Consider the following 24,764-nt stretch of genomic DNA (forward strand, 5'->3'; position numbering starts at 1 on the left):
AATTAAATCTTGAAAAATAATTGGATATGCCATATACCATTTTATGTATCAAAGGGAAAAAAACACATATCACTTGTATTCACATCTCTATGTTTAGAACTTCATTTTGCGTCCTCCCCAACTACAAACCAATATGTTATGATCCATATATCACACTTATTTGCCTAAGACCTTGCTATGTGAGCAGATAACCCAACTCTTCTACAGTAAGCCCTTCTTGCCACTAAATGTCAGTTTTGTTCTTTTCTCCACACAGGAAACACATTCACTCTCTCCTTAGGTAAAACAACTTAAATCCACTTGTCACCACATCCAACTGAACATCCAGGGTCACTAGCTGATTTATACTCTTTTGTATAGAGTAAGGTATGGGCAGGAGTTGCATAATAACTCAAGGACAAGGTGGATGCTTTAAAAGCATTTATTTGCAACAGAGAAGAATGGAAAACACACAGCAATCACTGATCTATAGCAATAGTTAAATCCCTCTAGGGTATGACATGTCTTGATTCGGTCCCAAATCATTGTCTAGTAAAGTTTTCTTGGTTCAGGTATACTGTCTGAATTTCTCTATTATTTTTTTCTGGTAAAAATTCACTTTTGTGCCAGGCAGTGGTGGTACACACATTTAATCCCAGCATTCAGGAGGCAGAGGCAGGCAGATCTCTGTGAGTTCAAAGCCAGACTGGTTTACAGAGTGAGTTCCAGGATAGCCAAGGCTACACACATAAAACAAACAAACAAACAAAGAATCACATTTGTCATGCTTAATTTACAATATTTAATATTCTTTGCACAAAGAAGGAGTGATAAATTACAATTATCTGGACAGCAATTAGAGAAAAGAATATCTACATTTTTATGATTGTTTTTACATTAAAAATTACCTTTACTTGGGTTTTCAGATTCGGCACAAATATTAAAGGCTGACAAACATCAAGTAAATAAGACATTAACCGGGTGTCTTACATCTCTCTAAATTAATGACTTTTTTAATGTTCACAATTCTCACATATTTTAACAGCAGTTTATATTTTAGCAACTCATCTTGGTTATTTTCAAAATATTTAACGTTAATAGAAACATCATTTTCCTTTTTCTTTTTATTTAAATTAGAAACAAGCTTGCTTCACGTGTCAATCCCAGCTCCCTCTCCCTCCCCTCTTCCCCTGCCCCCTCTCACACAATATTTACTTAAAGTTACAATAACAAAAATAGGCTGAAATAGATTTGCTATTCAGTGCATTAGGTTCTTGGTAAACATATAACTCAAGTAATCTGTACCAAGAAAAGCAGGGCATTCCAGATATACCTTCTAGACAGGCATGCTCAATTTATGCTTGGAGTCAGCCCAAGCACCTAATGGAGGGGGTGTAGGACTTCACTTAATCAGGAAGATTTGATAAGGAGAGCTTAATCGAGAATTTCTTCTTGAATTTATATTTTCCAAGATTGTAAAGAGCCTACCTGCAGCCTTTCACACTCATTATTTTGTCTCAGTGCAGAAATAGTTCACTGCATTAAAGAGATAGAGCTGGGTGACCCATAGCAGAGTGGAAAAAGATAGGGTTCACAGGAGCTGAGACTCTAAAGAAAACAGAGAGCTGTAGAGCTATAGACAAGAAGCAACACATTATTTGGCAGCAGTTTTCCAGGGATTGGGAAAGCAGTTATGAAAAGTTGAACTTGAGATATGCAGTTTTTTTCCAGTCTTGCCAGAGATTTCTACTTCAAGCACAGTGAAGGTGGAATGAAGAGGAGCTTCGTGACCCTAATGTGTTCATAAGTCACTATTGGATAAAGGCACTCAGGTTCCAAGTGGTAGAGGAAATGAGTGAAGAAAGGTTTATCTTAAACATCTCACTATCAGTTTTGATAGTCTCAAATTGAGTTAAGAAATAAAAACTGAAGAAATAAAAAATGGAATAATGTCTCCTCCTTTCCCTTTTATGGAGACAGTGTTTCCTGATAACTCCAGGCTGTCCTTGAACTGTTCTCGAGCTCCCATTCCTCCTTCTTCTAACTCCCTAGAAAGGAGTTAGGCCTCACCACGGCACCCAGTTTAGACGCAGTTGGGGGTTAAACTCGGGGCTTCCTGCATGCTAGGCAATCACTTAACCAGGACTGTTTCTTTTCTTTTCTTTTTAAGTTAGAAAAGTCTTTGGAAGTTTTTAAATTAAAATTGCACTCTGGTGGGATGGCATTTTAATTTAGGAACTCAGTCCAAAGGAAGACTTTCCTGATGCCGGACACAGAGAGGCTAGGGACCTGTGGGGACAGCAAGGACAGTAAGGGATGGGACAGCCAAGTATCCATTTAGAGGTCAGCTAACTCTACAGTCCTATGAGCTTTGCATACCCATCTGGGGACAGGGAGACGAGTTTCAGGACAACTGAGAGGTCACCCCCCAGCACAGATGAAAACTCCATCTACCAGTAATGGGATAGGAAAGCCTATGGTTCTAACAGGACCCTTCTGGGACCTCCCTTTGGGGCACACTTCCTAATGGCTGATGTTGCTTCAAAGGAGGCAGGATAGCCACCTGTGTGCAAGCTTTCTCCATCTGACTATTAGCACCCCTTTGTTCTCCCAAATTGTACAGAGGAAATGTTCCTGACAAGGAAATAGATTTTTGAGGCCATTCCCTTCTGACCCCAACACCCCTGGTATGCAGGCCCCACTCTCACACACATTAAATTTATATTCATAGATATCATAGTTATATATTAAAAAGAAGAAAAACTTTCCCAAAGAGAAACTCCTGAAGAGTCCAAGTGGTTCAGAATGTTTACTGTCACCCCACCCACAAAAATTCTCTCTTAAAATCTTCCAGTGTGATCTTCAAGACCCCCCCTCTTGTGTTTCCCCTCTCCCCAGCCCTACTTTCTGTCCCCACAAACCTAGACTGCCCCTACTCCAGCCCAGTGCCATCCAGTCTCATCTCTGGCCATCCATTGCTGCCATGGCTTTCTAGTGGGCACCCCCACACACGATTATGCTCCAGGGGGCCACGTGGGCTGTGAACAATGGAGATGACGGAAGGAGTTGGGGCAAGCCTGTGGGATCCAGCATGGGGATGCAGCCCAGAAGGGGCTGAAGTTTGCAGCAGGGTAGCAGGCCACAGCTGTCATGGGTCTGTTGCTATTCTGTAGGCCCTCACAGGCTGGAAGCTTGGAGAACATGGCTAATACATTAGGGAAGTTGGGTGGTGTGGCAGGGGTGTTGCTGGTAGTACACATTATCTGTGGGTGGTGGTGGCTGCTGGGAATGTTGCTTTCTTGGAAGAATATGCCCAGGGCACTCTCAAACTGCTACTGCGCTGCCTCAGCAGCTGCTATGCCTGGTTGGCCGCATAGCCCGTGGCCAGCCCGAACTGGTTGATCATGACCTGGAGCCACAGCTTATAGGTGTTCACCTACATGGCGCTGGGCGACTGCACTAGGCTCATGCTCCCAGCTCTGCAGCCCAGGCAGTGTTGTGGTCTGCCTCGTGTGGCCGCTCCGATGCTGCAAAAACTCCAGGATTATTTCTTAACTCAATTTGAGACTGATATTCATAACTGCTGCAAAAGTATGGTTGTCATCTAAGGATAACATTCAGAAAGACATGCCACTTCTCAGGTGATCGAAACAGGGCAGATATGCTACTTGCATAATTTGTTAAACGTTCAATTTGGAGGAAATGCTATTAGCAACAGATATTACTGGTAAAGAAAGAAAAATAAACCAATGTGAACACCATCAGCACATCATTACTGGGAAAACAGAAACCCCAGTTACCCACTCTCCACAGAAATTAGGATACACATTTCTTGTGTGTAGCAAGCTTAACCAGCCTCCAAGTCATGACACAGAGACCTATTGTTAAATATGAATGCTCTTCCTTAGCTTAGACTTGTTTTTAACTAGCTCTTTTTTTTTAACTTAACCCATTTCTATTCATCCATGTGCAGCCCCGAGGCTCATTTACCTCATCCATATACTGTTCATCCTACTGCCCTACTTCTTCTGTGTCTGTATGGCTGAACCCTGGCTGGCTGACTGATTCCCCTGTTCTTTCTGCCCCCCAGCTCTGCCTATTCCTCTTCTGCTCGCTATTGGCAGTTCAGCTTTTTAATAGTTGAGTCAGGTGCCTTAGGCCAGCAAGGCGAAACAGCAACTTGTTTTTACGTAGTAAAACAAATGCAGCATAACCAAATGCAACACATCTTTACATAGGTAAATAATTATTCTGCAACACAAACAAATGCAACACGTCTTCACACAGTTACACAAATATTCTAGTCCACAACACTGGTGACATTAAACATTCCCAACATTTTTAGTTTTACAGTCTCATTGACCTAACCACTGCCATTATGGTATTTTGGTATCTGGTATACTGCATCTACTGGGTGAAAATATGTATATCAAAGTAGCCTTTGTTTATGGCATGATTGGCAAGTTCATTTCTCATTGCAAATTAAATTTCTAATTTTATTTGATACTTCCTCGAGCTTAGTTATAAACAGGTTAGTGGAAAACTGGTTGTTTAAAGTATCAGCACACATTCCATGACTTCTTTTCCTCATGAAGTAGTGGTCACAGCCTTGACAAAAGCCTCTTTCTTCTGAGACATTCATCCTTGGAGTGCTAAGCACCACAAAAGAAGTTAGATTACCATAACATAGTAAGGTTCGAGAGGGCTGCATGAAGGCCTGAGACTACATGAAGAGAGAGAAATATTCTTGCTCCTGTAGCCATCCAGCTGAATTTCTTGATTCCTGGAACAGAGAAACTGAGAAATAATACATTCTGGTTCTTGGTAGAAGCCATTAAGTTGTGAATTGTTTTGCTAGGCATGGGCACATCATTGGAAAATGTACCAAGGAGTTTACATTTCTGGGTCTGTAATGAAAAGGTACATCAGTGAGGAAAACACCAAATCAGTTCCACAGTGAAGGGCTTTTTGGTGGTTAAGTCAGTTAGCCTTTGCCATTTAGCTGGGACTTTCTCATTTAAAGCTCAACCCCAGCTAGACATTATTTATGAACTGTAAAACTACCTTTCATTGCTTGTTATTCTATACCTGCCAGTGTTAATATTGAGCATCTAGAGCAGTTTAGTGTAATTAACACTAAACTGATCAATGAGAGGTATCAAGAAAACACTATTATGCAGCTAAAATCTCATGCCTCAGAAGCTTTATCTTAATCAAAATTGTCAAAGGAATATTACCTGTAGCTACATTCGAATACTAACAACTAACATGTTTGGATTGGCAGAATAACCAAGTTTTGTCCTCTGTGCCCAAAACTTTCCAGGCTTTTGAAAGCTTAATGCTTACACCATCTCTATAATGTAGATTCCATTATTTTGCAAATGGGGATACTGAGTCACAGAGAGTTGAGAATACTATTGCAGGGTCACTCAAGTAAGAAGTTACAGGAGGAGTGGAGCTCATGCTCTCTGAATATAATTCCATTATCTACTACAATTTACTGAGTGTTATTTTAAAGATTTATTTATTTATTACTTATACAGTGTTCTGCTGGCATTGTATGTCAGCATGACAGAAGAGAGCACCAGATCTCATTGTAGGTGGTTATAGTGGCTGCTGGGAATTGAACTCAGAACTTGTGGAAGAGCAGCCAGTGCTCTTAACCTCGGAGCTGTCTCTACAACCCCCAATTTACTGAGTCTTAATGGACTTCAAATTCTACAAATGAAATTATCATTGTATTTTATGTAGGTTATGTGGTAAAGGGTAGAATACAGAACACTTAGGTCTGATTTTGTGTAAATTTAATCTTTTACTGAATGTGTTATCCAACACATGTTATATAACTGTGAACTTTCCTTTGTGAAAAAGTCAGTAATGGAGACACTACGATACAACTTTCAGGACTCAAAGCTTGTTAGCAGATTTGCATAATGCCAGCTCTATTGACTATGCCCATTCAGTTAACTAACAGGATGGCTATCTTTAGCTAAGGCAAACCATTCAATGGAATTATAAGCCAAAGGAAAATACAGTTAAGGCAGCTCCAGTTGAATTGGCATTGCCCAAAGTATCTTTAAATAGTTTACAAGGAAGCATATCAACCAAATATTCAATTTTTTGGGAAATAGGTTTGCCAAAATACCAGGGATGAAGGAAAATTTTAATGTGGACAAGATTTCAATTACCTGGACCTTATTATTAGGTATGGCAATCTTCCTTTTCACAGTCTCTTGTTGCTGGGGGAATTGGCTCTAGGTTTCTAGTATTAGAATGAAAGTCACTGTGTGCATATTGCCAAGGTGTATTCTCAGACTTGAAGAAAGACACCAGGAGAAATTTGACACATAGCAGAGATTACAGCCCTGGAGCCAGAGAGGCTGTTTTCCTTGTCAAGGAAAACAAGGATTCCCCTGCCTGACTACTTACAGCTGCTGCCTGCTCACTGTGCTCTGTGAAGCCTTGGGAAGAGATTTCCATGGGAGACTTGGAGAGCTGCCACTATACAGACAAGGAGAACACAACAGCAAGATGGACATGGCTCCTTATTTTACACTTTCATCCAAACTCCACAGAGGAGGGAAGCATCCAATCCTTTATTCAGCTGCCCTAAACATAGCATGAAGGCAGATAAGTTTGCATGTAAATCTCTGAGGTTTTCCAGTTTCATGATTTTGTAACAAAAAGTTAGTTTTGGCTTCATTCTCAAAGTAATCTAAAAGACAAATTACACTTATCTTGAGAAAGTATAATCCCAGTTAACCTCCTTTCTCCCTTTCATTAATGGCAATAAAACATTTTGATATCTTCCTGTTACATTAGTAAAAAAACAAACACCCAAACAGAAGAACATGATTTAATTTACCCTTAGAATATTCTTTGAGTTGTAAAACTTTAAAAGCAAAGTATAGGGAGAATGGTAGAGAAGTGAAAATTATCTTCTTTTGACATATGAAACAATTTCTTAGAGAAAATACTGTTTAAAATGACCTTCACAGTAGACAGGATTTAAACTACTTGATTAAATTTAAGGAAAAGCAGGACATACAAACAAATCATAAAATTCTTTTAAAAAGTGTTAGATTTTTTTAAAAAGATGATCTAAATTGTGACTAATCATACAACTACCAGAAATATTCACTAGTTTGTACTAAACTGGTTTCAATACACCAAAATGAGAAAATATTATTAATGTGTATAAAATTATATAGTATAATTAGTTTGTTTGTGATATTTTAAAATATGAATAGAACTTTTGTGAGTTCTATTCACTCCATTAGGGTAACTATTGCCACCCCCAACTTCTGATCTCCTTCTGCTTTTCTAATAAATTCCCTTGTACCTTTGTGAGGCCCCTTTTCCCTTAGAGTCCATGTAGGAGAGTTTTGTGTGATACCTGTCTTTCTAAGTCTGGCTTATTTCCCTTAATGTGATGATACTCATCTTCAGCCATTTTCTTGAAAAGTACATGGTTTTATTATTTCTGGCTGAATAATACTCTACTGTGTAGAAAATACGTAATATTCTGCTTTATAGGTGTATCATATTTTCTTCTATCATTCATTCATTGATGGGTGCTTAGGGTGATTGCATAATTTGGCTATTATAAGTGCTGTGTTGATAAGCATAGATATGTGTGCGTGTGTGTGTGTGTGTGTGTGTGTGTGTGTGTGTGTGTGTGTGTGTGTGTGATATTTACATGTATGTGTACAAGTGAAGGCCAGGGATTGAATTTAAATATCCTCTATCAATCTTGACTGTATTTTTGAGACAGGTTTCTCATAGTACCTGGAGGTTGCCATTTTGCTTAGACTGGTTGCCAACAAGCCTCCAGGATCCTTCTTTCTCTGTCTCCCCTCTGGGATTATAGATGAGTGTTGCCATGTCAGGCTTTTTTTCATGGGTCCTGAGGATCCAAACTCTGGTCTACTGGCATATATAGCAAGCACTTTATCCACTTAGCTATCAGTTAGCCCATATTCACACTTATGTATCTATTATATGCTTATTTTGATTTTTAAGGTATATAACAGAGGATTGATGTAGCTAAATTACATGGTAGGTAGATTTAATTTTGGTTGTTTTCTATCTCTATGCTGTTTTCCATGGTGTCTAGACTAATTTGCATTACTGTCAAAACTATGAAATGATTCCCTTTCCCTTAGATCATCACCAGCATTTGTTATTTCCTTTTATTTAGTATATGAAATTTCAGCATAGCTTGACTTCCCCCTTCCTTCCTTCCTTCTTTCTTTCTGGTTTTATTTTGTTTAGCTTTTTGAATTTTATTATTACTTTATTACCTAGGCTAGTTTCAAACTCACAACTCTCTTACTTCAACCTTTCAAGTACTGGGATTACAGGCATTTGCCAGACACAATGAGGTTTAAATGTAGTTTTGATTTGCATTTCTCTGATAGCTAAAGTTATTGAACATTTCACCATTTGTATTTTTCTCTTGAGACATGACTGCTCATTACCACTGCCTGTTTACTGTTAGATTATTTGCTCTTTTGGTGGGGCTTTTTGTGGTGTTGTTATTGATTATTGTCTGTTTGTTTTTGTCCCTTATATACTCTATTCATCACTTGTGAGATGCATTGTAGGCTGTCTGGAACTCTAATAATTGTTTCTTGACCTGTGCAGAAGCCTTTTAAATTTCAAACAATATGATTTACTATTTTTTCTTATAGTCTGAGTTGTCAGTATGCTATTCAGAAAGTCTTTTCCCATGCCTTTATCTTCAAGTATTTGATTTGAACAGGTTCTAAGTCTTAGGTCATACATTAAAATCTTTGATCCGTTTTGCCTTGATCTTGGTGAGGGATAGTGAGAGATAGGGGTTTCTTTTCACTCATTTAGATATCCCATTTTCCCAGCACCACTTGTTTAAAAGGCTGTTTTTCTTCTAATGTATTTTTGGAACATTCCCATTGAATCAGAGGGCATTGGTTTAATCCTGGGTGCTCTGTTGTATTTAATTGGTCCATGTGTCTGCCGAGAGCCCAGTACCATCCTGGCTTTGGTATACTATAACTTAAAATCTGGCAGGACACCCCCAGCGTTGCTCTTTTTACTTAGGAATTATTGGGTTACTTGGGCTTTCCTGTGCTTCTCTATTAATTTTAGAAGTATTTCCAAGACCAAATGTATGAAGTATATTATGGGACTTTTTGTAAATGTAATTTTCAAAACATTTTTTGCCTATTTTTATTTACTTTTCATGTTTCTTGATTTGGAGCTTTATTGGTTTTATGAAATTCCAGACATTCAACAACTTTTCCTGAGACAAATTGTCTGTGTTGGTAGTGATTTGCAACTTACCAGTATTAACATGGTGGTAAAGGCCATTTTAGGTTTGGCATATTCATTGTCTACTTGACTTAACTAGTATGATGGGCCCATGAAAAACTTAGGCCTAACCCTTCCCACTGACCCTGCGTAGTTTGTTTTCTTTTTGATATACTTTCAAATTGAGAGGGAAGGGGTTTGACATGAGCTGGAGGGTAGAAAGGGAAAGAGGAAAGTGATGTAATTATGTTTTAATCTGCTTACATTTTTGGCTTTGTTTTCGAGACAGTGTTTCTCTGTGTAGCTTTGGAGCCTATTCTGGCACTCGCTCTGGAGACCAGGCTGGCCTCAAACTCACAGAGATCCGCCTGCCTCTGCCTCCCGAGTGCTGGGATTAAAGGCGTGTGCCACCAATGCCCGGCCTAATCTGCTTACTTTTAAAATTTATATTTTTAACTTGCTTACATAGTAGCAGGATTTTCTTATGGCATTTTCATGGGAATCTTGATGGGTGTAGCACTGGATCTTGTGCAGATTGCTTTCAGTAACATAGCCATTTTCCCTATATTAATTCAGTCAATTCATGTACATAAGTCTTTCCATATGCAGCTCGTTCTGTCTTTTAATGTCTTCAATAAATTATTTTAGTGCTTTATACTTTTTGATGACAAGACCGTTTTCCTCCTTAGTTAGATTTATTCTGAGATATTAATGTTGAATGAGGTTTTTTTCTATTTTTGCTTTTGTTTGGGTGTTACTCAGGTTTTTGTTTTGTTTTTGGCTGTTACACAGCCCTGACTGTCCTGGAACTCACTGGGTAGACCACACTGGCCTTGAACTCAGAGATCTCGCCTGCCTCTGCTTCCTGAGTCTTGGAATTTTGTGGGATCAAAGGTGTGCACCACCATTGTCTGGTGATTCTTTTCTCTCTTATTCTTATTCTTATTCTTATTCTTATTCTTATTCTTATTCTTATTCTTTCTTTCTTCCTTCCTTTATTTCTCGGTACTGAGGATGGATCCAAGGGATTCCCACAAGCTAATCAACTATCACTGAGATAATCTCCATATGTCCTGATTTAATCTTCAATGAATTTGTTATTTTGTTAGAGAAAAGTTACTTATTTTTTTCATGCTGATTGTTATAAGCAAAACAGAATTCATTCCGATCACTTTAATTGGTAACTTATAAATTTTCAGGGAAAGAAAAGAGACATTAATTATTTGCTGTTCCATAGTCCCTAGTAAATGATTCAAAAGATTCTGATTTATATTTCAAGTCCGTAGACAAAAAAGAATATATCTGCAAACAAATATTGGGGGAGGGGTAATTCATGTTTCATAGAGGAGAGAAGCAACTCTTATTTATGCTTTTGCACATTTGTATTTTTGAGAGAGTGAGATACTAAGTGTTGAAAAGCCTCTTGAAGGATTTTGCAACATCAGATTTGACTCCAAATATGCCTGGTTAATGCTCTCATGCTCTCTCTCTCTCTCTCTCTCTCTCTCCCTCCCTCCCTCTCTCCCTCTCTCCTTCCCACCCTATAACACACACACACACACACACACACACACACACACACACACACACACACACGATGATAGATGATACTGTACTCATCTGCTGATAGTTAATATGGAGGCTTTAAACCATAACATTTGGATTGATACAATAAAAAAATACAAAAAACTTTACCATTTTTATTCTTTGAAAATTTCATGTTTTGTGATGATGACGATGACGATGGTGTGTGTGTGTGTGTGTGTGTGTGTGTGTGTGTGTGTGTGTACTTGTGTGTACTAAGGAGTGATCCAGAATAAATGGTAAACATCTTCTATGAAGAAAACGATAAAGATGCCCATCTGACATCATTGTCAGAATATATGATCAAAATGGTCTAGGACCAATAATTCACCACTTTGTCATTCACTGAATTGGCAGTCCTCTGTTGACGAATAATATATACTAGCCAAACAATACTAGCATGAGACAAGTATCCAAATATTTTCCAAAGAATCATATCTCGGTTTACATTTTTCCAGAATTATTCACCCTTTAAACTTATGTTTTTCCTGGCTACAGAAAAAAATTGGAAAAATTGAAAATCTCATTCTCCAGTGGATATCCCCACATCCAGGCACCCATGGCCAGTGCTAATTGCCCTTAGGGGTTTATTAATAACACTTAGAACAGAGGTGAAGTTGGGAGAGACAGATGGGCAGGGAACATTAGGAAATGTTAGAGAAAGGAAGTGGCTGATGGATATTATCAAAATATATTGTACAAAAGATGAAATTTAAAAAGGATAAATAAAAATATCATTTAACTAGAAGCCATAATGTATACACAAGGAACCTGGTGCAGATCCATGGAGTCCCTGTGCATTGTGCTTCTGTCTCTCTGAGTTCTTATGAGCTTTGATCATGTTGATTTAGAGGGCCGCCTTGTTTTCTTCTTGTTCTCCAAATCTTCTGGCTCTTATATGCTTCCTCAAGGTTCCCCATGGGAGGGATTTGATACTATTACATACTATTTAGGGCTTTTTGCTCCAAAGTTTGATCACTCTCTGTATTTGTCTTTATCTTCTGTGGAAAGGAGCTTCTATGTTAATGGTACATTGAGTCACTGTATGAGTATTCTGATTTAGTGTTTTTATGGGACTCCTCGGTGTGCTAAAGAGTGGGTCTCTGAGATTTTTGTGCCTTCTCATGGGCTCTTTTCTGTCTGTTTGTCTTGCCCAAATTACCACTCAACATAACCTTACACATCTCATACTGAAAAGAAAAATCTATGGCTCTGGCTTTTAGTCTCCTTCTTGTAAAGAATTTCTCATTGCTTTTACTATTCATTAAAGCTAACTGATAGTAGATTAGCAAAGGCTGGTATTGAACTCCTGACCCTCTTACTTCTATCTCCCAAGTGCAGGGATTACATGCTTACATCACCATACTTCACTACTTCAGTAGTGTCTCTTAAAGTGGGACTGACCTTAATTTTCATAAATAAAAATAGAGCTGGCTATAAACTGATCATGTTTTGCTTTGTATTTCCTATTACACTGTGTCAGCTTTGTCAACAAGAAATTCTGATGCATATTATATAGAATAAAATCTTTTATATCTTAGTTACTCAGTGTCTTCTGAGGAAAAGAAACAGCACCAGTGTCTTTTTAAAAAGATCTGTTTTGTTTTCATTTATGCAAGCATGTGCATGGGTAAGGTAACGCTGGAGGCCAGAAGAAGGCGTCTGATCTGTAGTTACATATGCATAAGCTGGGTGCTGGGAAATGAACTTATGTCCTCTGCAAGGTCAGTTAGCACTCTTCACCTATGTGCTATCCCTCTAGTCCCACCACCAGTATTTTGAAGAGAGAAGATTGAGCTAAAATGACTAACAAGCACCAAAAGGGCAAAAGAAGACTCAAAAGTGTATAGGGATAGCAGGTACTAAAAGAGATTGTGCTAGTATCTAGGCTAAGGAGAATAGAAAATGTAACAGTAAATGAACAGCTTATTTTATCAAGACTGACATCTCTTGAAAGAGTGTTCTTGCTCAGGGAGTCTCGATGGGCAGAGGCAATTGCCAGAGAACACAGGCCACAGCTGATAGGTCAGTAAGTAGGTAACATATGGCTTGATAGTCTAACTATGGAGAGCTGACGCAGGTTCCTGTGCTGCTTGATCGTGGGCTGGAGAGATGGCTCACCAGTTGAGAGCAATCATTGCTCTTGTAGTGGACTTTGGTTATGTTCCTAGCATCCAAATGGCAGCTAACAGCCACCTGTAACTCCAGTTACAGAGGATCTGTCTCCCTCTTCTGGCCGCAGAGTGCATTGCATGCACATGGTACACAGACATGAAGGCAAAACACCCATACATATAAAAAATAAATAAATAAAAAGAAAAGGGGCCAGACTGTTCATGATGTTTTGATTCTGCATTGCTTCCTTAAGACATTTCATTGCAACCAGCATTGTGGCAATTGTACTCCTCATGTCACAAGGAAATCACACACAAAAAGGAGAAATTCCTAACCGGCATCTTCACAGCGATGATGAATCTAACTTCTGAATGCATTATTGGTTGCATGGGAAATGTTCTCCACAGGCTTCTGTTTTACCATCCAATTCGCAGCCTGTTTCACTAATTTGAAGGCTATGGAGCCTTTAGGATGTGGGACCCTGGTTGGGGATGGGCCTTGGAAGGTCATCCCTAGCCCTGGTTTCAATCTGCTTTTTGTGCATCAGCCATGTGATGAGGTTCCATACACACTTGCACATTTAGAAATGGTGCTGCTCAGCCATGCTTTCCTACACTTTATGTGCTCAACCCATGAACCAAAATAACTCTTCTCCCCCTCTAATTGCTCTCTCGGGTGTTTTTGTCACAGTGATAATACAGTGTCTAAACATTTGACATAATTATCAATATTTTTATAACTTACCCTCTATTTAAAACAACTGATATGATAAAAGAAGTCTAGATTACTCAAATGAGTAGCATAGAGATTTATAAAATAATAAGTAGTGGTAGTTACAAAGATGAGGTAGAAAAAAAAAAACATGATGCCACTTCCGAAAATGATTTAATTTGTAGATAATCTATCCACAGTCTGCACAAGGAACCAGATTGATTGTGACTATTACAGAGATACCATAATTCTAGTTAAATGTATAAAGCTGCATAATTCAGCTATCTACAAATGAGAATTTCATTTCATCTGGTTTTGTTTACTACTTTGTTTCTTTGTATTGTGCAACCAGTAAAATTTCCATTCTCATGTTAATTGTGGGAACACAGATTAAATCAGTCCAATAGAATGTGAGGGATTTATCCACTGTTTAAATGTTGCTTCCAGAAAGACTCCCAAATAAATAGACTCATAGTATTTAACAAGATATGTGTCTGAGTGAGTTTTGGGCTAATTGAAAGCAAGTATTTTTGTTTTGTATTGGTAAAAACAAAATACAGGATATGGTGTATGCTATGCTTAATTTGAACTGGCATGCAGTTTCCATTTTGGCAATTCCTTTGTTTCTAATTTGCATCAGATTGTATTACAATTATTTTATGGAGGTAAGAAAAGAAAAAGCTACTTAAAACATTGTAATTGCATCAACGCTATTAAATAGTCCATGTGTGTTTCTAAGCGTCTAAATCATAGCATTAATTACTTTTATGAACTGAAGCATGGAATGGTTTCAGAGTACTTAGGTAAACAAGGCTTGTTACTAAAGTAGTAAAGGTCAAAGGCTAAACCTGAAGGCAACAAAATAATTGAGTCAACACAATAAAATATGTTTTCTAGAACTCACGTGTTAGTTTCAAACTGGGTATCATTTATTTTATGCAACTCCATTTTTAAATTAAGATGATTGGTAAAAACAAAACACAATTATATGCATATTATATTTTATGCTTTTTTAAGCTTCTTCACTTAAACCTGTGTGCTAATACTGAATCTCAGAAAAATGATTTATCGCCATTATTTAGAAGCTGTGTTCACTGTAGCTATTCAAAGCAACATCATGTTTGCTTAGGAATTTAAAATTTTAAATGTGTGTCATATTATCCCATAAAACATCACAGATGTGCTTATTCTCATTTAGCTTATGTAGCTCAACTGGACAACAGTGTGGTTTGCAAGGAACACAGAAGCTTGTATCATTTAAACTTACTTTAAAATTCTAGCCAAACTTCATGCTGTTGAAGGAGTCTTAGAAAAATACCTTGTCATGACATCTGAATTTCTACACCCAGGAAGAGCATATTTAACTTGTAAAACATACTGAAATCATTGAGAGGTTTACTCTATAAATAGCACTCAAAACAATATACAGCTTAATTAATATTAGCTTTTTCACTTGAAATATTTTTCTTTTCTGTTTTAAAGACCTATTTATTTATTTGGTTGGTTGTGGTTGTTTTTGTTTTTTTTTTTGAGACATTGTTTCTCTGTGTAGTCTTGGCTGTCCCAGAACTTTGTCTGTAGACCAGACTGGCATTGAAATCACAGACATCCTTCTGCCTCTATTTCACAAGTTCTGCGATTAAAGAAATGAGCCACCTTGCCCAGATTAATTTTTTTTGTATTTATGTGTGTGCCTTCATATGTTTATGTCTATCACACATATACAGGTGCTTTCAGGGCCAGAGGGCATCAAATGACATAGAACTGGAGTTACAGGCAGTTGTGAGATGCTTCATATGATTTCTGGGAGTCAAGCCAGGGTCCTCTATAAGAGCAGTAAGTGCTCTTAGCCCCCCAGCCACTCCTGGAACCCCTTATGGTTTTATTTTATGGCATTTTTACACACATGCTTCTTTCCCATTGGTTATCCTCTTTGCCTCCACTTCCCCACTCCCATGCTTTCTCCAGCCCCTGCTGCTGCTGGTTCTCTTTCTCCCTCTAGTCTAGTAGCTTTCATTCTGCTTTTTAAGATAAAAAAGTATTATTTAAAAAAATATGTATAAGTGTGTGAGGTTGTATGTGGTATGTGCTTGTGTGGGGACAGGTGCCCAAGGAGGTAAAGGAATAGAATGTCCTGGATCTGGAGTTACAAATGGGTTTAAGAACCAGATGTGGGCCGGGCAGTGGTGGTGCACGCCTTTAGTCCCAGCACTCGGTAGGCAGAGGCAGTCGCATCTCTGTGAGTTGAGGCCAGCCTGGTTTACAGAGTGAGTGCCGGGACAGGCTCCAAAGCCACACAGAGAAACCCTGTCTGGAAAAAAAAAAAAGAACCACCTGATGTGGGCACTGAACTCTGATACTCTGGAAGAACAGCAAATGCTCTTCACTGATGAGACATTTCTTTAACCTGTCCACTCTTTTTCATGTCACATATCTCCTGTGTAGAGGAAATGGAAGGAGAATGCATCCATGGTGCAGAGGAGAGGTGGTGGAGGATGAGAGGAATGGAGGAGGGGAAAGTGTGGTTGGGATGTGCTGTATGAGAGAAAAATCTATTTTCAATTAAAAGCATGTAAACTTCATAGCTCCCTCATCCTGACTTCAACCCTCACTTAGAATCTTATTTTCTCTGTGCCTCAGAAGGAATTTGCAAGCAAATCTTGTTGTAACATCCAGTTACTAATGTGCTTTAATTAACGTTGTTTTGATAAATACTGAATCTTTGACCCACATATAGCTGTAATGAAGTTTTTTTTCTTTTTTTTGCTTCCCCTAGCCTATGTAACAGCCAGACAGTACAAAACACAATACAATAAGATAAGGTGGAAGTCCAAAGGGTGGTGGAGTGAATATGGTTAGAATTCTTCAATGTCCCAATGTAATTTGATTTATGAACTATCATACTGAGAAAAAATTCTATTGAATTTCATAGGTTCTAAATCAATAATAGTGTACTTCCTCACTAAGAAGATGGTAAATAGAAGTCAGGGATTGAATAAAATGAAGTGGGAAAAATCACATTTATTTAGCTATCCTTCAGTTGAACAATGGTTTCTATCCTTCAATTATAAATTCAGGTAATATAACACAGCAGTCCTGGCAGAGAATACCATACCAGGTCTAAGTATGCATGATCTTCTGGAAACATCTAATTTGAGTATTGTCTTCTCCTTTCCTACTCACAAAAGTTATTCACTGTATCTAGACTACACACAGGTGATTTGGACTGAATGCCGGCTTGTTTTCTATCTATCTGGAACTTCGATGCATGATAGATAGTGAACACCACTGTGGTCAGCCTCAGTAAACACCTCTAAATTCAGAATCTCTAATGACTTCACTAGACAAATTCATCACTTACAGATTGAGGCATTTTTATTGCCAAGGGAAGAGTTTGTTCTGTATGTTCTCAAATGGGCACATGAACTCTTGTGCATTCTGCCTCTCTTTCCCTGATAGGAGTCTGCAACATATTGTCACATCTCTGTAATAAATCTTAGATCTGAGTGCGAACCCATGTGGAATGCTGAAAAAGCATCCCGATGTGAAGGAAACTGTGGGGATAACCACACAGCAATGGCATTTCACAGAATGACCCTGTTTCTTTAAAAGCAGCTTCTGTGCCACTTGAGGACTGACAAGGGATGGGAGTAGTTGTGTGGGACAGCAGCAGAATTATTGCCTGTGGCCAGAGGGACAGTTTACTTATGAAATTAGCAAAAAAAAAAAAAATAGATCTATGCCCCAGAGAATTGGCTCTCATCATTTAGTATGTAAATGATTTAGTACATAAAGTATTAACTCCCCATAAAGTGTGGGGAAGAGGAAGCGCCTACAATCTGGATGATGGCTTTATTCTTTTTGTGTTTCCCTTTCTCTGTGCACAAGGAAAGAAAGGTTATAGAAAACATACTCTAGGTAGTTACTCGGCCTTTCTGCCGCTAGGGCTCCCCAGCCCTGCTTTCCATTGCAGCTTGGCTTTATCACTGTGACTAAACCCTGTAAATGGCAAATGGACCCACTATTTTCATTCACAGCTTTCTATTTCTGATATTGCATCTGAATGTTTGGTATAAAATGGCATATTCTTATAATTTTGCACAAGTTAGAAGTCCATTTCAATTAAAGAAAGCCACACAGAAAAATTATTATTATTATTGTTATTATTATTATTATTATTATTATTATTATTATTATTATTATTACATCATGGCAGTGTTATCCTTTAATATCTAGTATTCAACATCTAGGTATTAAGTGGTGACGAGTTATACCTTGGAAGAGCACAGAGCCGAGTCTACTGGAATACCTCACGCTTGATGATTTCATGTATCTGATTGCCACCAAATCCACATCATGTGGAAGTTTTTGAACTCAGGAAGTTCATATGCTTTACGGAGAAAGATCTAAGTATTCAATACCTTCATCAACTTTTAGCAGTCTTTGAAAAGGACAAAGGCAAAAATAAGTAACTTCTTATAGCCACTGTCTACTCACTACTCATATATGAACATTCTGCCTTTAAAAATTCCACTTACTGCCAGGTGGTGGTGGCACACACCTTGAATCCCAGCATTGGGAGTCAGAGGCAAGTGGCTCGCTGTGAGTTCGAGGCCAGCCTGGTCTCCAGAGTGAGTTCCAGGACAGGTTTCAAAGCTACAGAGAAACCCTATCTCAACTTGATGTGGCAGGCTTTGTTGACTACTCTTTTTGTCTGCCAGAAGGAAACTTACCATGCTGTCTTTGCAAGCTGTAATCTATATGAACTCTTGGGGACTGTACATTTTCCATGTGGTCCCTAATCATCATGTCATTCCCTCAGCCTTGGAAGATGCCCAGGTCAACTCCAACTTACTGACCACAGATGACAGGGATCAGGTGAAAAAAAATGATTCATAAAGAAACAAGGAAAGAGGCCATTGGTCACCTTAGAACTTTACATTTAAATTTATGAGATCTACTTCAGCTGCTAAGTCTGAGCCTCTTAAAGGGTGTGGGATCAATGTTACAGGTTGATCTCATACCACTGTGTAGTTCCACTGCTTAAAGTCATTCTGACTGGGTCAAAGGGGTAGAATACACAAAAAACAGTGACTGCAGTTAACGTAATTGCTGTTCATGGGCCTGTGTAAAAGTAGCTGACAACTGAGAACACTGATTTAGGAAACATTCTCACTCTTTTCCAACTCATAAGAGTGACTTGGTATCTAAATGATTTTGCAGAGTGATTCACATCGATCACTTTTCTTCTATATGTTTGGAATTTTGCTGTGTTCTAGTTAGATGAAGCCTATATAACTAGCCACAATAAAAAATAAAAATAACTCCCTTTCTGAATATTAACAGGTTTCTCAGGGAAGAAATAATGAGATGTTTCAGATATACTTATGAGTTTTCATTGCTGTGGGAAGAATATACCCTATGACACTTCCTGGGCAAAAGGAGGCCTTCTTGTGAATTATTCCACATTCTGCCTATGTTCCCTTCTCCTTATGACCAAGCTATATAGCCTTACTGTAATCGTTTACTACTTCTGGGCCCAGAATATAACTATGTGCTGGGCTACACTTTTCTTATTACATTAGAAATATAGATGTGATAAAATTACAATTACACTGAACGTTGCTTTTAAACTAAGTCAGATAGTATAGCAGCTAGCAGTTTCTTTTTTAACATGTTGATAACAAACATGTATTATACCACATGTAAAATAATTTTATATTGAAATGTTAATATTGTTCTTGAAGATGATTCATTTCCTTTGAAATCTTAAGTATTTCATTTGCTACATTGCTCTGTGGGCCTGACTCTGACAAGTTGCCAATAAGATTCAGCAGACTGCCAATGAGATCTTCACATAAAGATATTTAAGACTCCTCTTGGGGTAGACACAGGGGCATATACTTATAATCCCTATAATCTTGGTAGTATAAACAGGAATAATTCTGTGAATTGGAGACCAATCTGGGCTACATAATCAGTGGGACCCTATCTCAAATTTTAAAAAATACCCCTAGAAATGAATTATTATATTGGACTAGGTTAGCTGATGACTAATAGGCAATGTGTTTCTTCTAAGTGAATAGGACTATATACTTTCAGTTTTATCTCACCACAAGAGAGAAAAACTTCTATAGGTTGTATTTAAAGGGGCTGCAGTCATAATTACACATCAGGATTATGTAATTTCACAGTTACCTAAACAGTGTACCTAAAAGTTGTATATAATTAGGGTTTTATGGTCATGTTTAACTTTCTGAAACAATGATGCCCCCTGACAGAATTTGGGTTTGCTATGGAAATTTAATTCAAGTCCATAGTTGTGCACATAAAAATTTCAAATTCAAATTATGAAAACATTTTTTTTCACTTTTCAGAACACAAATTGCCTTTTGGGTTTCAGGTAGGCACAAAGACAATTTTTATACAGTTACTGGATGTATAAATGAATCTAGACAAAATAACTTTTCATTAGCACTGACATACTTTAACATTAAATCTCATGAAGTTACTTATAAACATACCTTCATTTATCTTAGCTAGGTTAAAAACAATTGAAGATGTATACCCCAAGGAAACTCTTTCTAGTCAACTTAATGGTTAATACCTTAAACTTTATTAAAACTTACTATTATAAATTTTATTTGGCAGGGTCAGTGGAAAGAGAAGTTACATTTGTGAAATCGGCTTGTTAGCATAGTACCCAGATCTTAAAGGTATATAGAGGTATGTTATTTGTTAGCAAATGCTTTCCTTTACAAGGAACCAGTTTGAAGCAGGAAAGTTTTTACATTGTCTGTAACTAAAGTATTTCTTAAATTGAATACAAATATACTATGCATGTAAAAATACAAGGGTGTTTGTTTTCACAATATTTAACACTCTTCTGCCTATACCTAACATTTTCTCCTTCTTCTACGGTAAAATGCACTTGAGTAGCCCACATTCCTTCACAACTTTGCACAGAGCATTTCCAGCATCATATCATCCATGCTGACTGCACCAATGATAGGTCTGAAAAAGAGTTCAGTGACGACATCAGTATTGATGAATCTCAGCAGGAAAAGGGCACTATTCAGTTCAGCGGATCTGATCTGGTACTCTCTCTGCATCACCCTGATGTGCTCAGTGAGGATCTGTTGAGTTCTCCACTGAAGGCCCTGGATGTATTTCACACACTGCAGGCCGGGCAGGTCTGGAAGTAGAAAAATATCTTTATTTTAAACAGCTCACCACAAACATCTTTATGTTCTTAGACCACATTAAGTTTTTGTCCTTTTCCAATTCAAAAGTGCTCAAGCTTCTTGGTTAAGAGGGTTTTCTGGGGGCAAGAGTAACATACTAAAATCAGTCCTAAGTTTTCAGAAGCAACACTTTTCAGAATGAAAGAACATGCACTCATTTCTATTGATTATTCAGTAGGTTTGTGCACACACATTTGGAAAACACTGGCGGTGAGCCAACAAAAGCACACTTAGAATAGAATTGAATGTATCACAACTCCAGTTCATGTTCTGTGAAATGATAAAGAAACTTATATACTTATGAGAATATCAATACCAGTTGATAATGATAAGAAGTTTTGCCAGAATAAAAAATAATTGCTGTTCTTTCCAACAGTTATACTGACAGTCTAGTCATTAGATTGTAAACTTCACAGCCATAAACTGTAACTCGTCTGTTTTTCACATTATTGGACTTCAAGCTGATATTACTCTAGAGGTCATAATGAGTTAAATGCTAAGGATTAATATTTTACTCACTAACCATGATTTCCAAATTGGAAAAAGGTTTTAAAAATCAGAGTCTAATGAATGTTCCAAAGATAATACTGACAGAAGTCTTTTGTTTTTTTCAAAAAGCATTTTAGTGATATTAAAAGGTTAACGATAAACAAAAACATCACAGAGTGTAACATGATTCAAAAGCAACTTCAAAACAGATTTGGTTTAAATGATGATATAACTTTCCTTCCTTTTTCTACAAAATTCAACACATGATTATTTTAAAGGCATCATGCTTTAAAAATAATAATCTTGATAGAAAAGAAACATTCCTATTATAGGCAAATAATAAATCATAAAAAGCAACACAATATGGAAACATTTCTTATCTAGATTATAATTCAGATTACAACAGCCCATGTAGTAACATCCTGCATTCTATTTCTATCCTGATACCAAAGGTTTGATCCCACTGAGAAAGTTTCTCTAGGTCTACACAGACTTGTGGTTTGCCAAAGCTTCATTTTGTGAAGGCACCCATTACATTTCACAACACAGTCCCTGGCCCTCTCCTTAAAGTAACTATTTTTTTCTTTGCAATAAAAATTCTTTTTTATGATACAAACTAAGAGGTTTACTTATGGCTATCTCATTCACACTGTTTTGTTTGGTCCTCCTTTCCAACTCCTCACATCTTCCTGTCCCACTCCCCCCCTACTTTTACCTCTCCACCCCCACAAAACTTCTCTTCAATGTAAAGACAGAAAAAAAGGCAGATGGACTCCACAGTTTACATATCTCCTTATCCTTTACTTATCTCCTTATGTTAAAACCCATTTGTATATCTATATCCAATATAAACGTTGTGTATCTTTGTTATATATAAACATAAAGACAAGGGGATGCAGAAAGGTAATCAGGAAAGAGAGGCCACACATTTTACAGATGTTACATTGTGCACAAATGTGGTTGCATTACTATTTAAAAACACACTTTGGCAAGATAAATTCCCATTGAGAGAGAACTAAAAAAATAGAGGAAGAATGGGAAGAATGAGGGAGGAGATAGAGAGGGTGGAGGAGAGGGAGGGAGAGGGACGGAGAGAGAAAGAGGGAGGGAATGAGGTGTGTGTACACGTGTGTGTGTGTGTGTGTGTGTGTGTGTGTGTGTGTGTGTGTGTGTGTGTTAAGGGAGGCAAAGGATGTGAAACAGGGTCAAGGCAATTGGGAAACTACTGGAAATAGCGACTTCTGAAAGCTGAGACCTTGGTCTCCACTTTGAATCTCAATAGTGCAGGAATAACAATTGGCCGAAAGAATGAGAAAACTGTCAGATGGCCTCAAGAATCACCTGAGCCACTTGTATTTGCAGACTTGCAGAATCTGGACTGGGCTGAACTATTACCTTCAGAGGGGAGGAGCTTGGGAAGACAAATCACCCTGCACCCAACACAAGCTCTTCTTAAAGGGAAATTTGGAAAACAGTAACTTAAGAAGAACTTGTGTGAAAAGAGCAAAAACTTTGTTTTTAAGTTATGCTCTTGGACCTCAGAGACGGCTAAACAAGGAAGAGAGAGCCATGTCCCACGAAGATAATAAAAGTAGAGCTCCAAGTAAAAGGCTTTCTCCTCACCCACCCCATCCAGTACCGAGTTTCTGGCAGAAACTCACCCACTTTGGGATGTGTTCATCATTAGCTTTGCAGAGTCTGTCACGAGGCTTCACGTGGGCTCCAACACACCTACAGCCACTGAAAACTCCTAAGTGCCTGTGTGTAGGGGTGTTGCTTTTGTGACCTAGAGAGGTAATGGAAAAGGCTGCCATGCTTACCTGGGTTAAAGAGCACGGCCCCCTTCAGATAGGCATATTCCTTGGTATCGATGTTCAGACTCCAGCACTTGAGAAAGAAGCTCTTTATGGCTTGGATCGCGGCGGCCGAGGGCAGGTGTCCAGCCTCCGCAGTGGACACCATCTGTGGCTGCTCTTTGGCCAGGGGATCTGCGGGCTCAGCACCCTGGGTCTCCTGCTGCCTGGTGGTGAGCGTCTTCTGCAGTACGCTAGGTTCGGAGATCTCCATCATTTCGATGTGCAGGTGATCCTGGGCCAGCTCAAGCATGAGTAGGGGCGCCCAACAGCTCCGCACCAGCACCAGCTGCTGATCCAGGGGCAGTATCTGGAAACAGGGCAAGTACTTGACAAAGCGCAGTGTCTTCAGCAGGCCAGCCGATGCTGCCTCGCACACCACCTGTGGATTCTTGAGAGTCAACGGACGCTGCACTCCAGAAGAGGCGTCCCACCAGAGGGCCCTAGGCTGCTCTTCCGGAGCCCGGGGCAGTTGATCTGAGCTCCCGGGTGTGCCACAGGCTAAGCTGCTCTGCTGGGGCTGCTCTTCACCGCACACGTAGCTGCGGTACAAGAACGCCATGGCCTGTGCGCTCTGCAGCCCCTCTGGGTCATCCATACTCTCCGTACAGTAAGACAGCTGCCACCATTCGCCTCCGCGACGTGCCTCGGACGCTTCCGGAGACACGTGCGTCTGCTTGGCGCTAGTGAGCAAGCTGTACAAGATGCTGCCCTGCTTCGGGTGCTCTTCTCCGCAGAAGCAACAGCGGTACAGGAGCGAGGCTGCCCGCCTGGCCGGTGTCCCCTCTCTACTCACCAGGGGTTCGGGGCTGCCGCAGGCACAGCCCCAGCACGGGGCTCCGAATCGCGCCCTGGACGCCTGGGTCCCTGAGCCTGACTGCTTGGCGCTAGTGAGCATAGAGTAGAGGATGCTGCCCTGGCGCGGGTGGTTCTCCCCGCAAAGGCAGCAGCGGTACAGGAGGGACGAGGTTTGCCCTCCGGGCAGTCCCTCCTCGTCCCCGATGGACTGAGCACCGCAGGCACAACCCCAGCACTGAACCCCCAAGCGCACCTTGGGCTCTACTGGAGCAGCCGCGTGCTTCTGCTTCGCGCTCATCAGTAAATTGTAGAGGATGCTGCCCTGCAACGGGTGGTCCTCACCCGCCATGGCCCGAGGCTCCTACAGCCCGTTCTGCCCAGTGGCTGCCGCCTGGGACTTATTTATACTGAGCGCGCACGCAAGCGCGTCCGCCTCCTCCGCCAGGACAAGGGCGCAGAGGGGGACGCGCCATTGCGCTTGAATGTGCGCGCTCATGACCTCGGAAGTTCAAAGGGGCAAAGAATCCTTAGAAACTGGAAATCCAAGGGGAACTTCTCAGCGCTGGAGATCGTGGACCCTCTCTTCCTTCCTCATTTTATCCCTCCTTCCCCTACCTGGGAAAGAGGAGAGTAGCGAACCTGGGGAAGCAAGTTAGGGCTCTGTTCCAACTCTTGCTATTGGACTCCGATGTCTAATTTA

General features: G+C 39.4%; 1 protein-coding gene and 1 pseudogene across 1 annotated transcript; both read right to left on the reverse strand.

Annotated features, from left to right (window-relative positions):
• Positions 1-2,937: 2,937 nt before the first annotated feature.
• Positions 2,938-3,421, reverse strand: LOC100754613 (annotated as a pseudogene).
• Positions 3,422-20,630: 17,209 nt separating this feature from the next.
• Positions 20,631-24,413, reverse strand: Nr0b1 (nuclear receptor subfamily 0 group B member 1). Its single transcript, XM_027432809.2, has 2 exons — positions 23,234-24,413; positions 20,631-20,875 (listed from the first exon to the last, which is right to left on the reverse strand). Exons 1-2 carry the CDS (start codon positions 24,411-24,413, stop codon positions 20,631-20,633), a joined length of 1,425 nt encoding a protein of 474 aa, XP_027288610.1.
• Between the last annotated feature and the right edge of the window lie 351 nt (positions 24,414-24,764).

Source organism: Cricetulus griseus, chromosome X (genome assembly GCF_003668045.3).
Source record: "Cricetulus griseus strain 17A/GY chromosome X, alternate assembly CriGri-PICRH-1.0, whole genome shotgun sequence".
Lineage (NCBI taxonomy): Eukaryota > Metazoa > Chordata > Mammalia > Rodentia > Cricetidae > Cricetulus > Cricetulus griseus.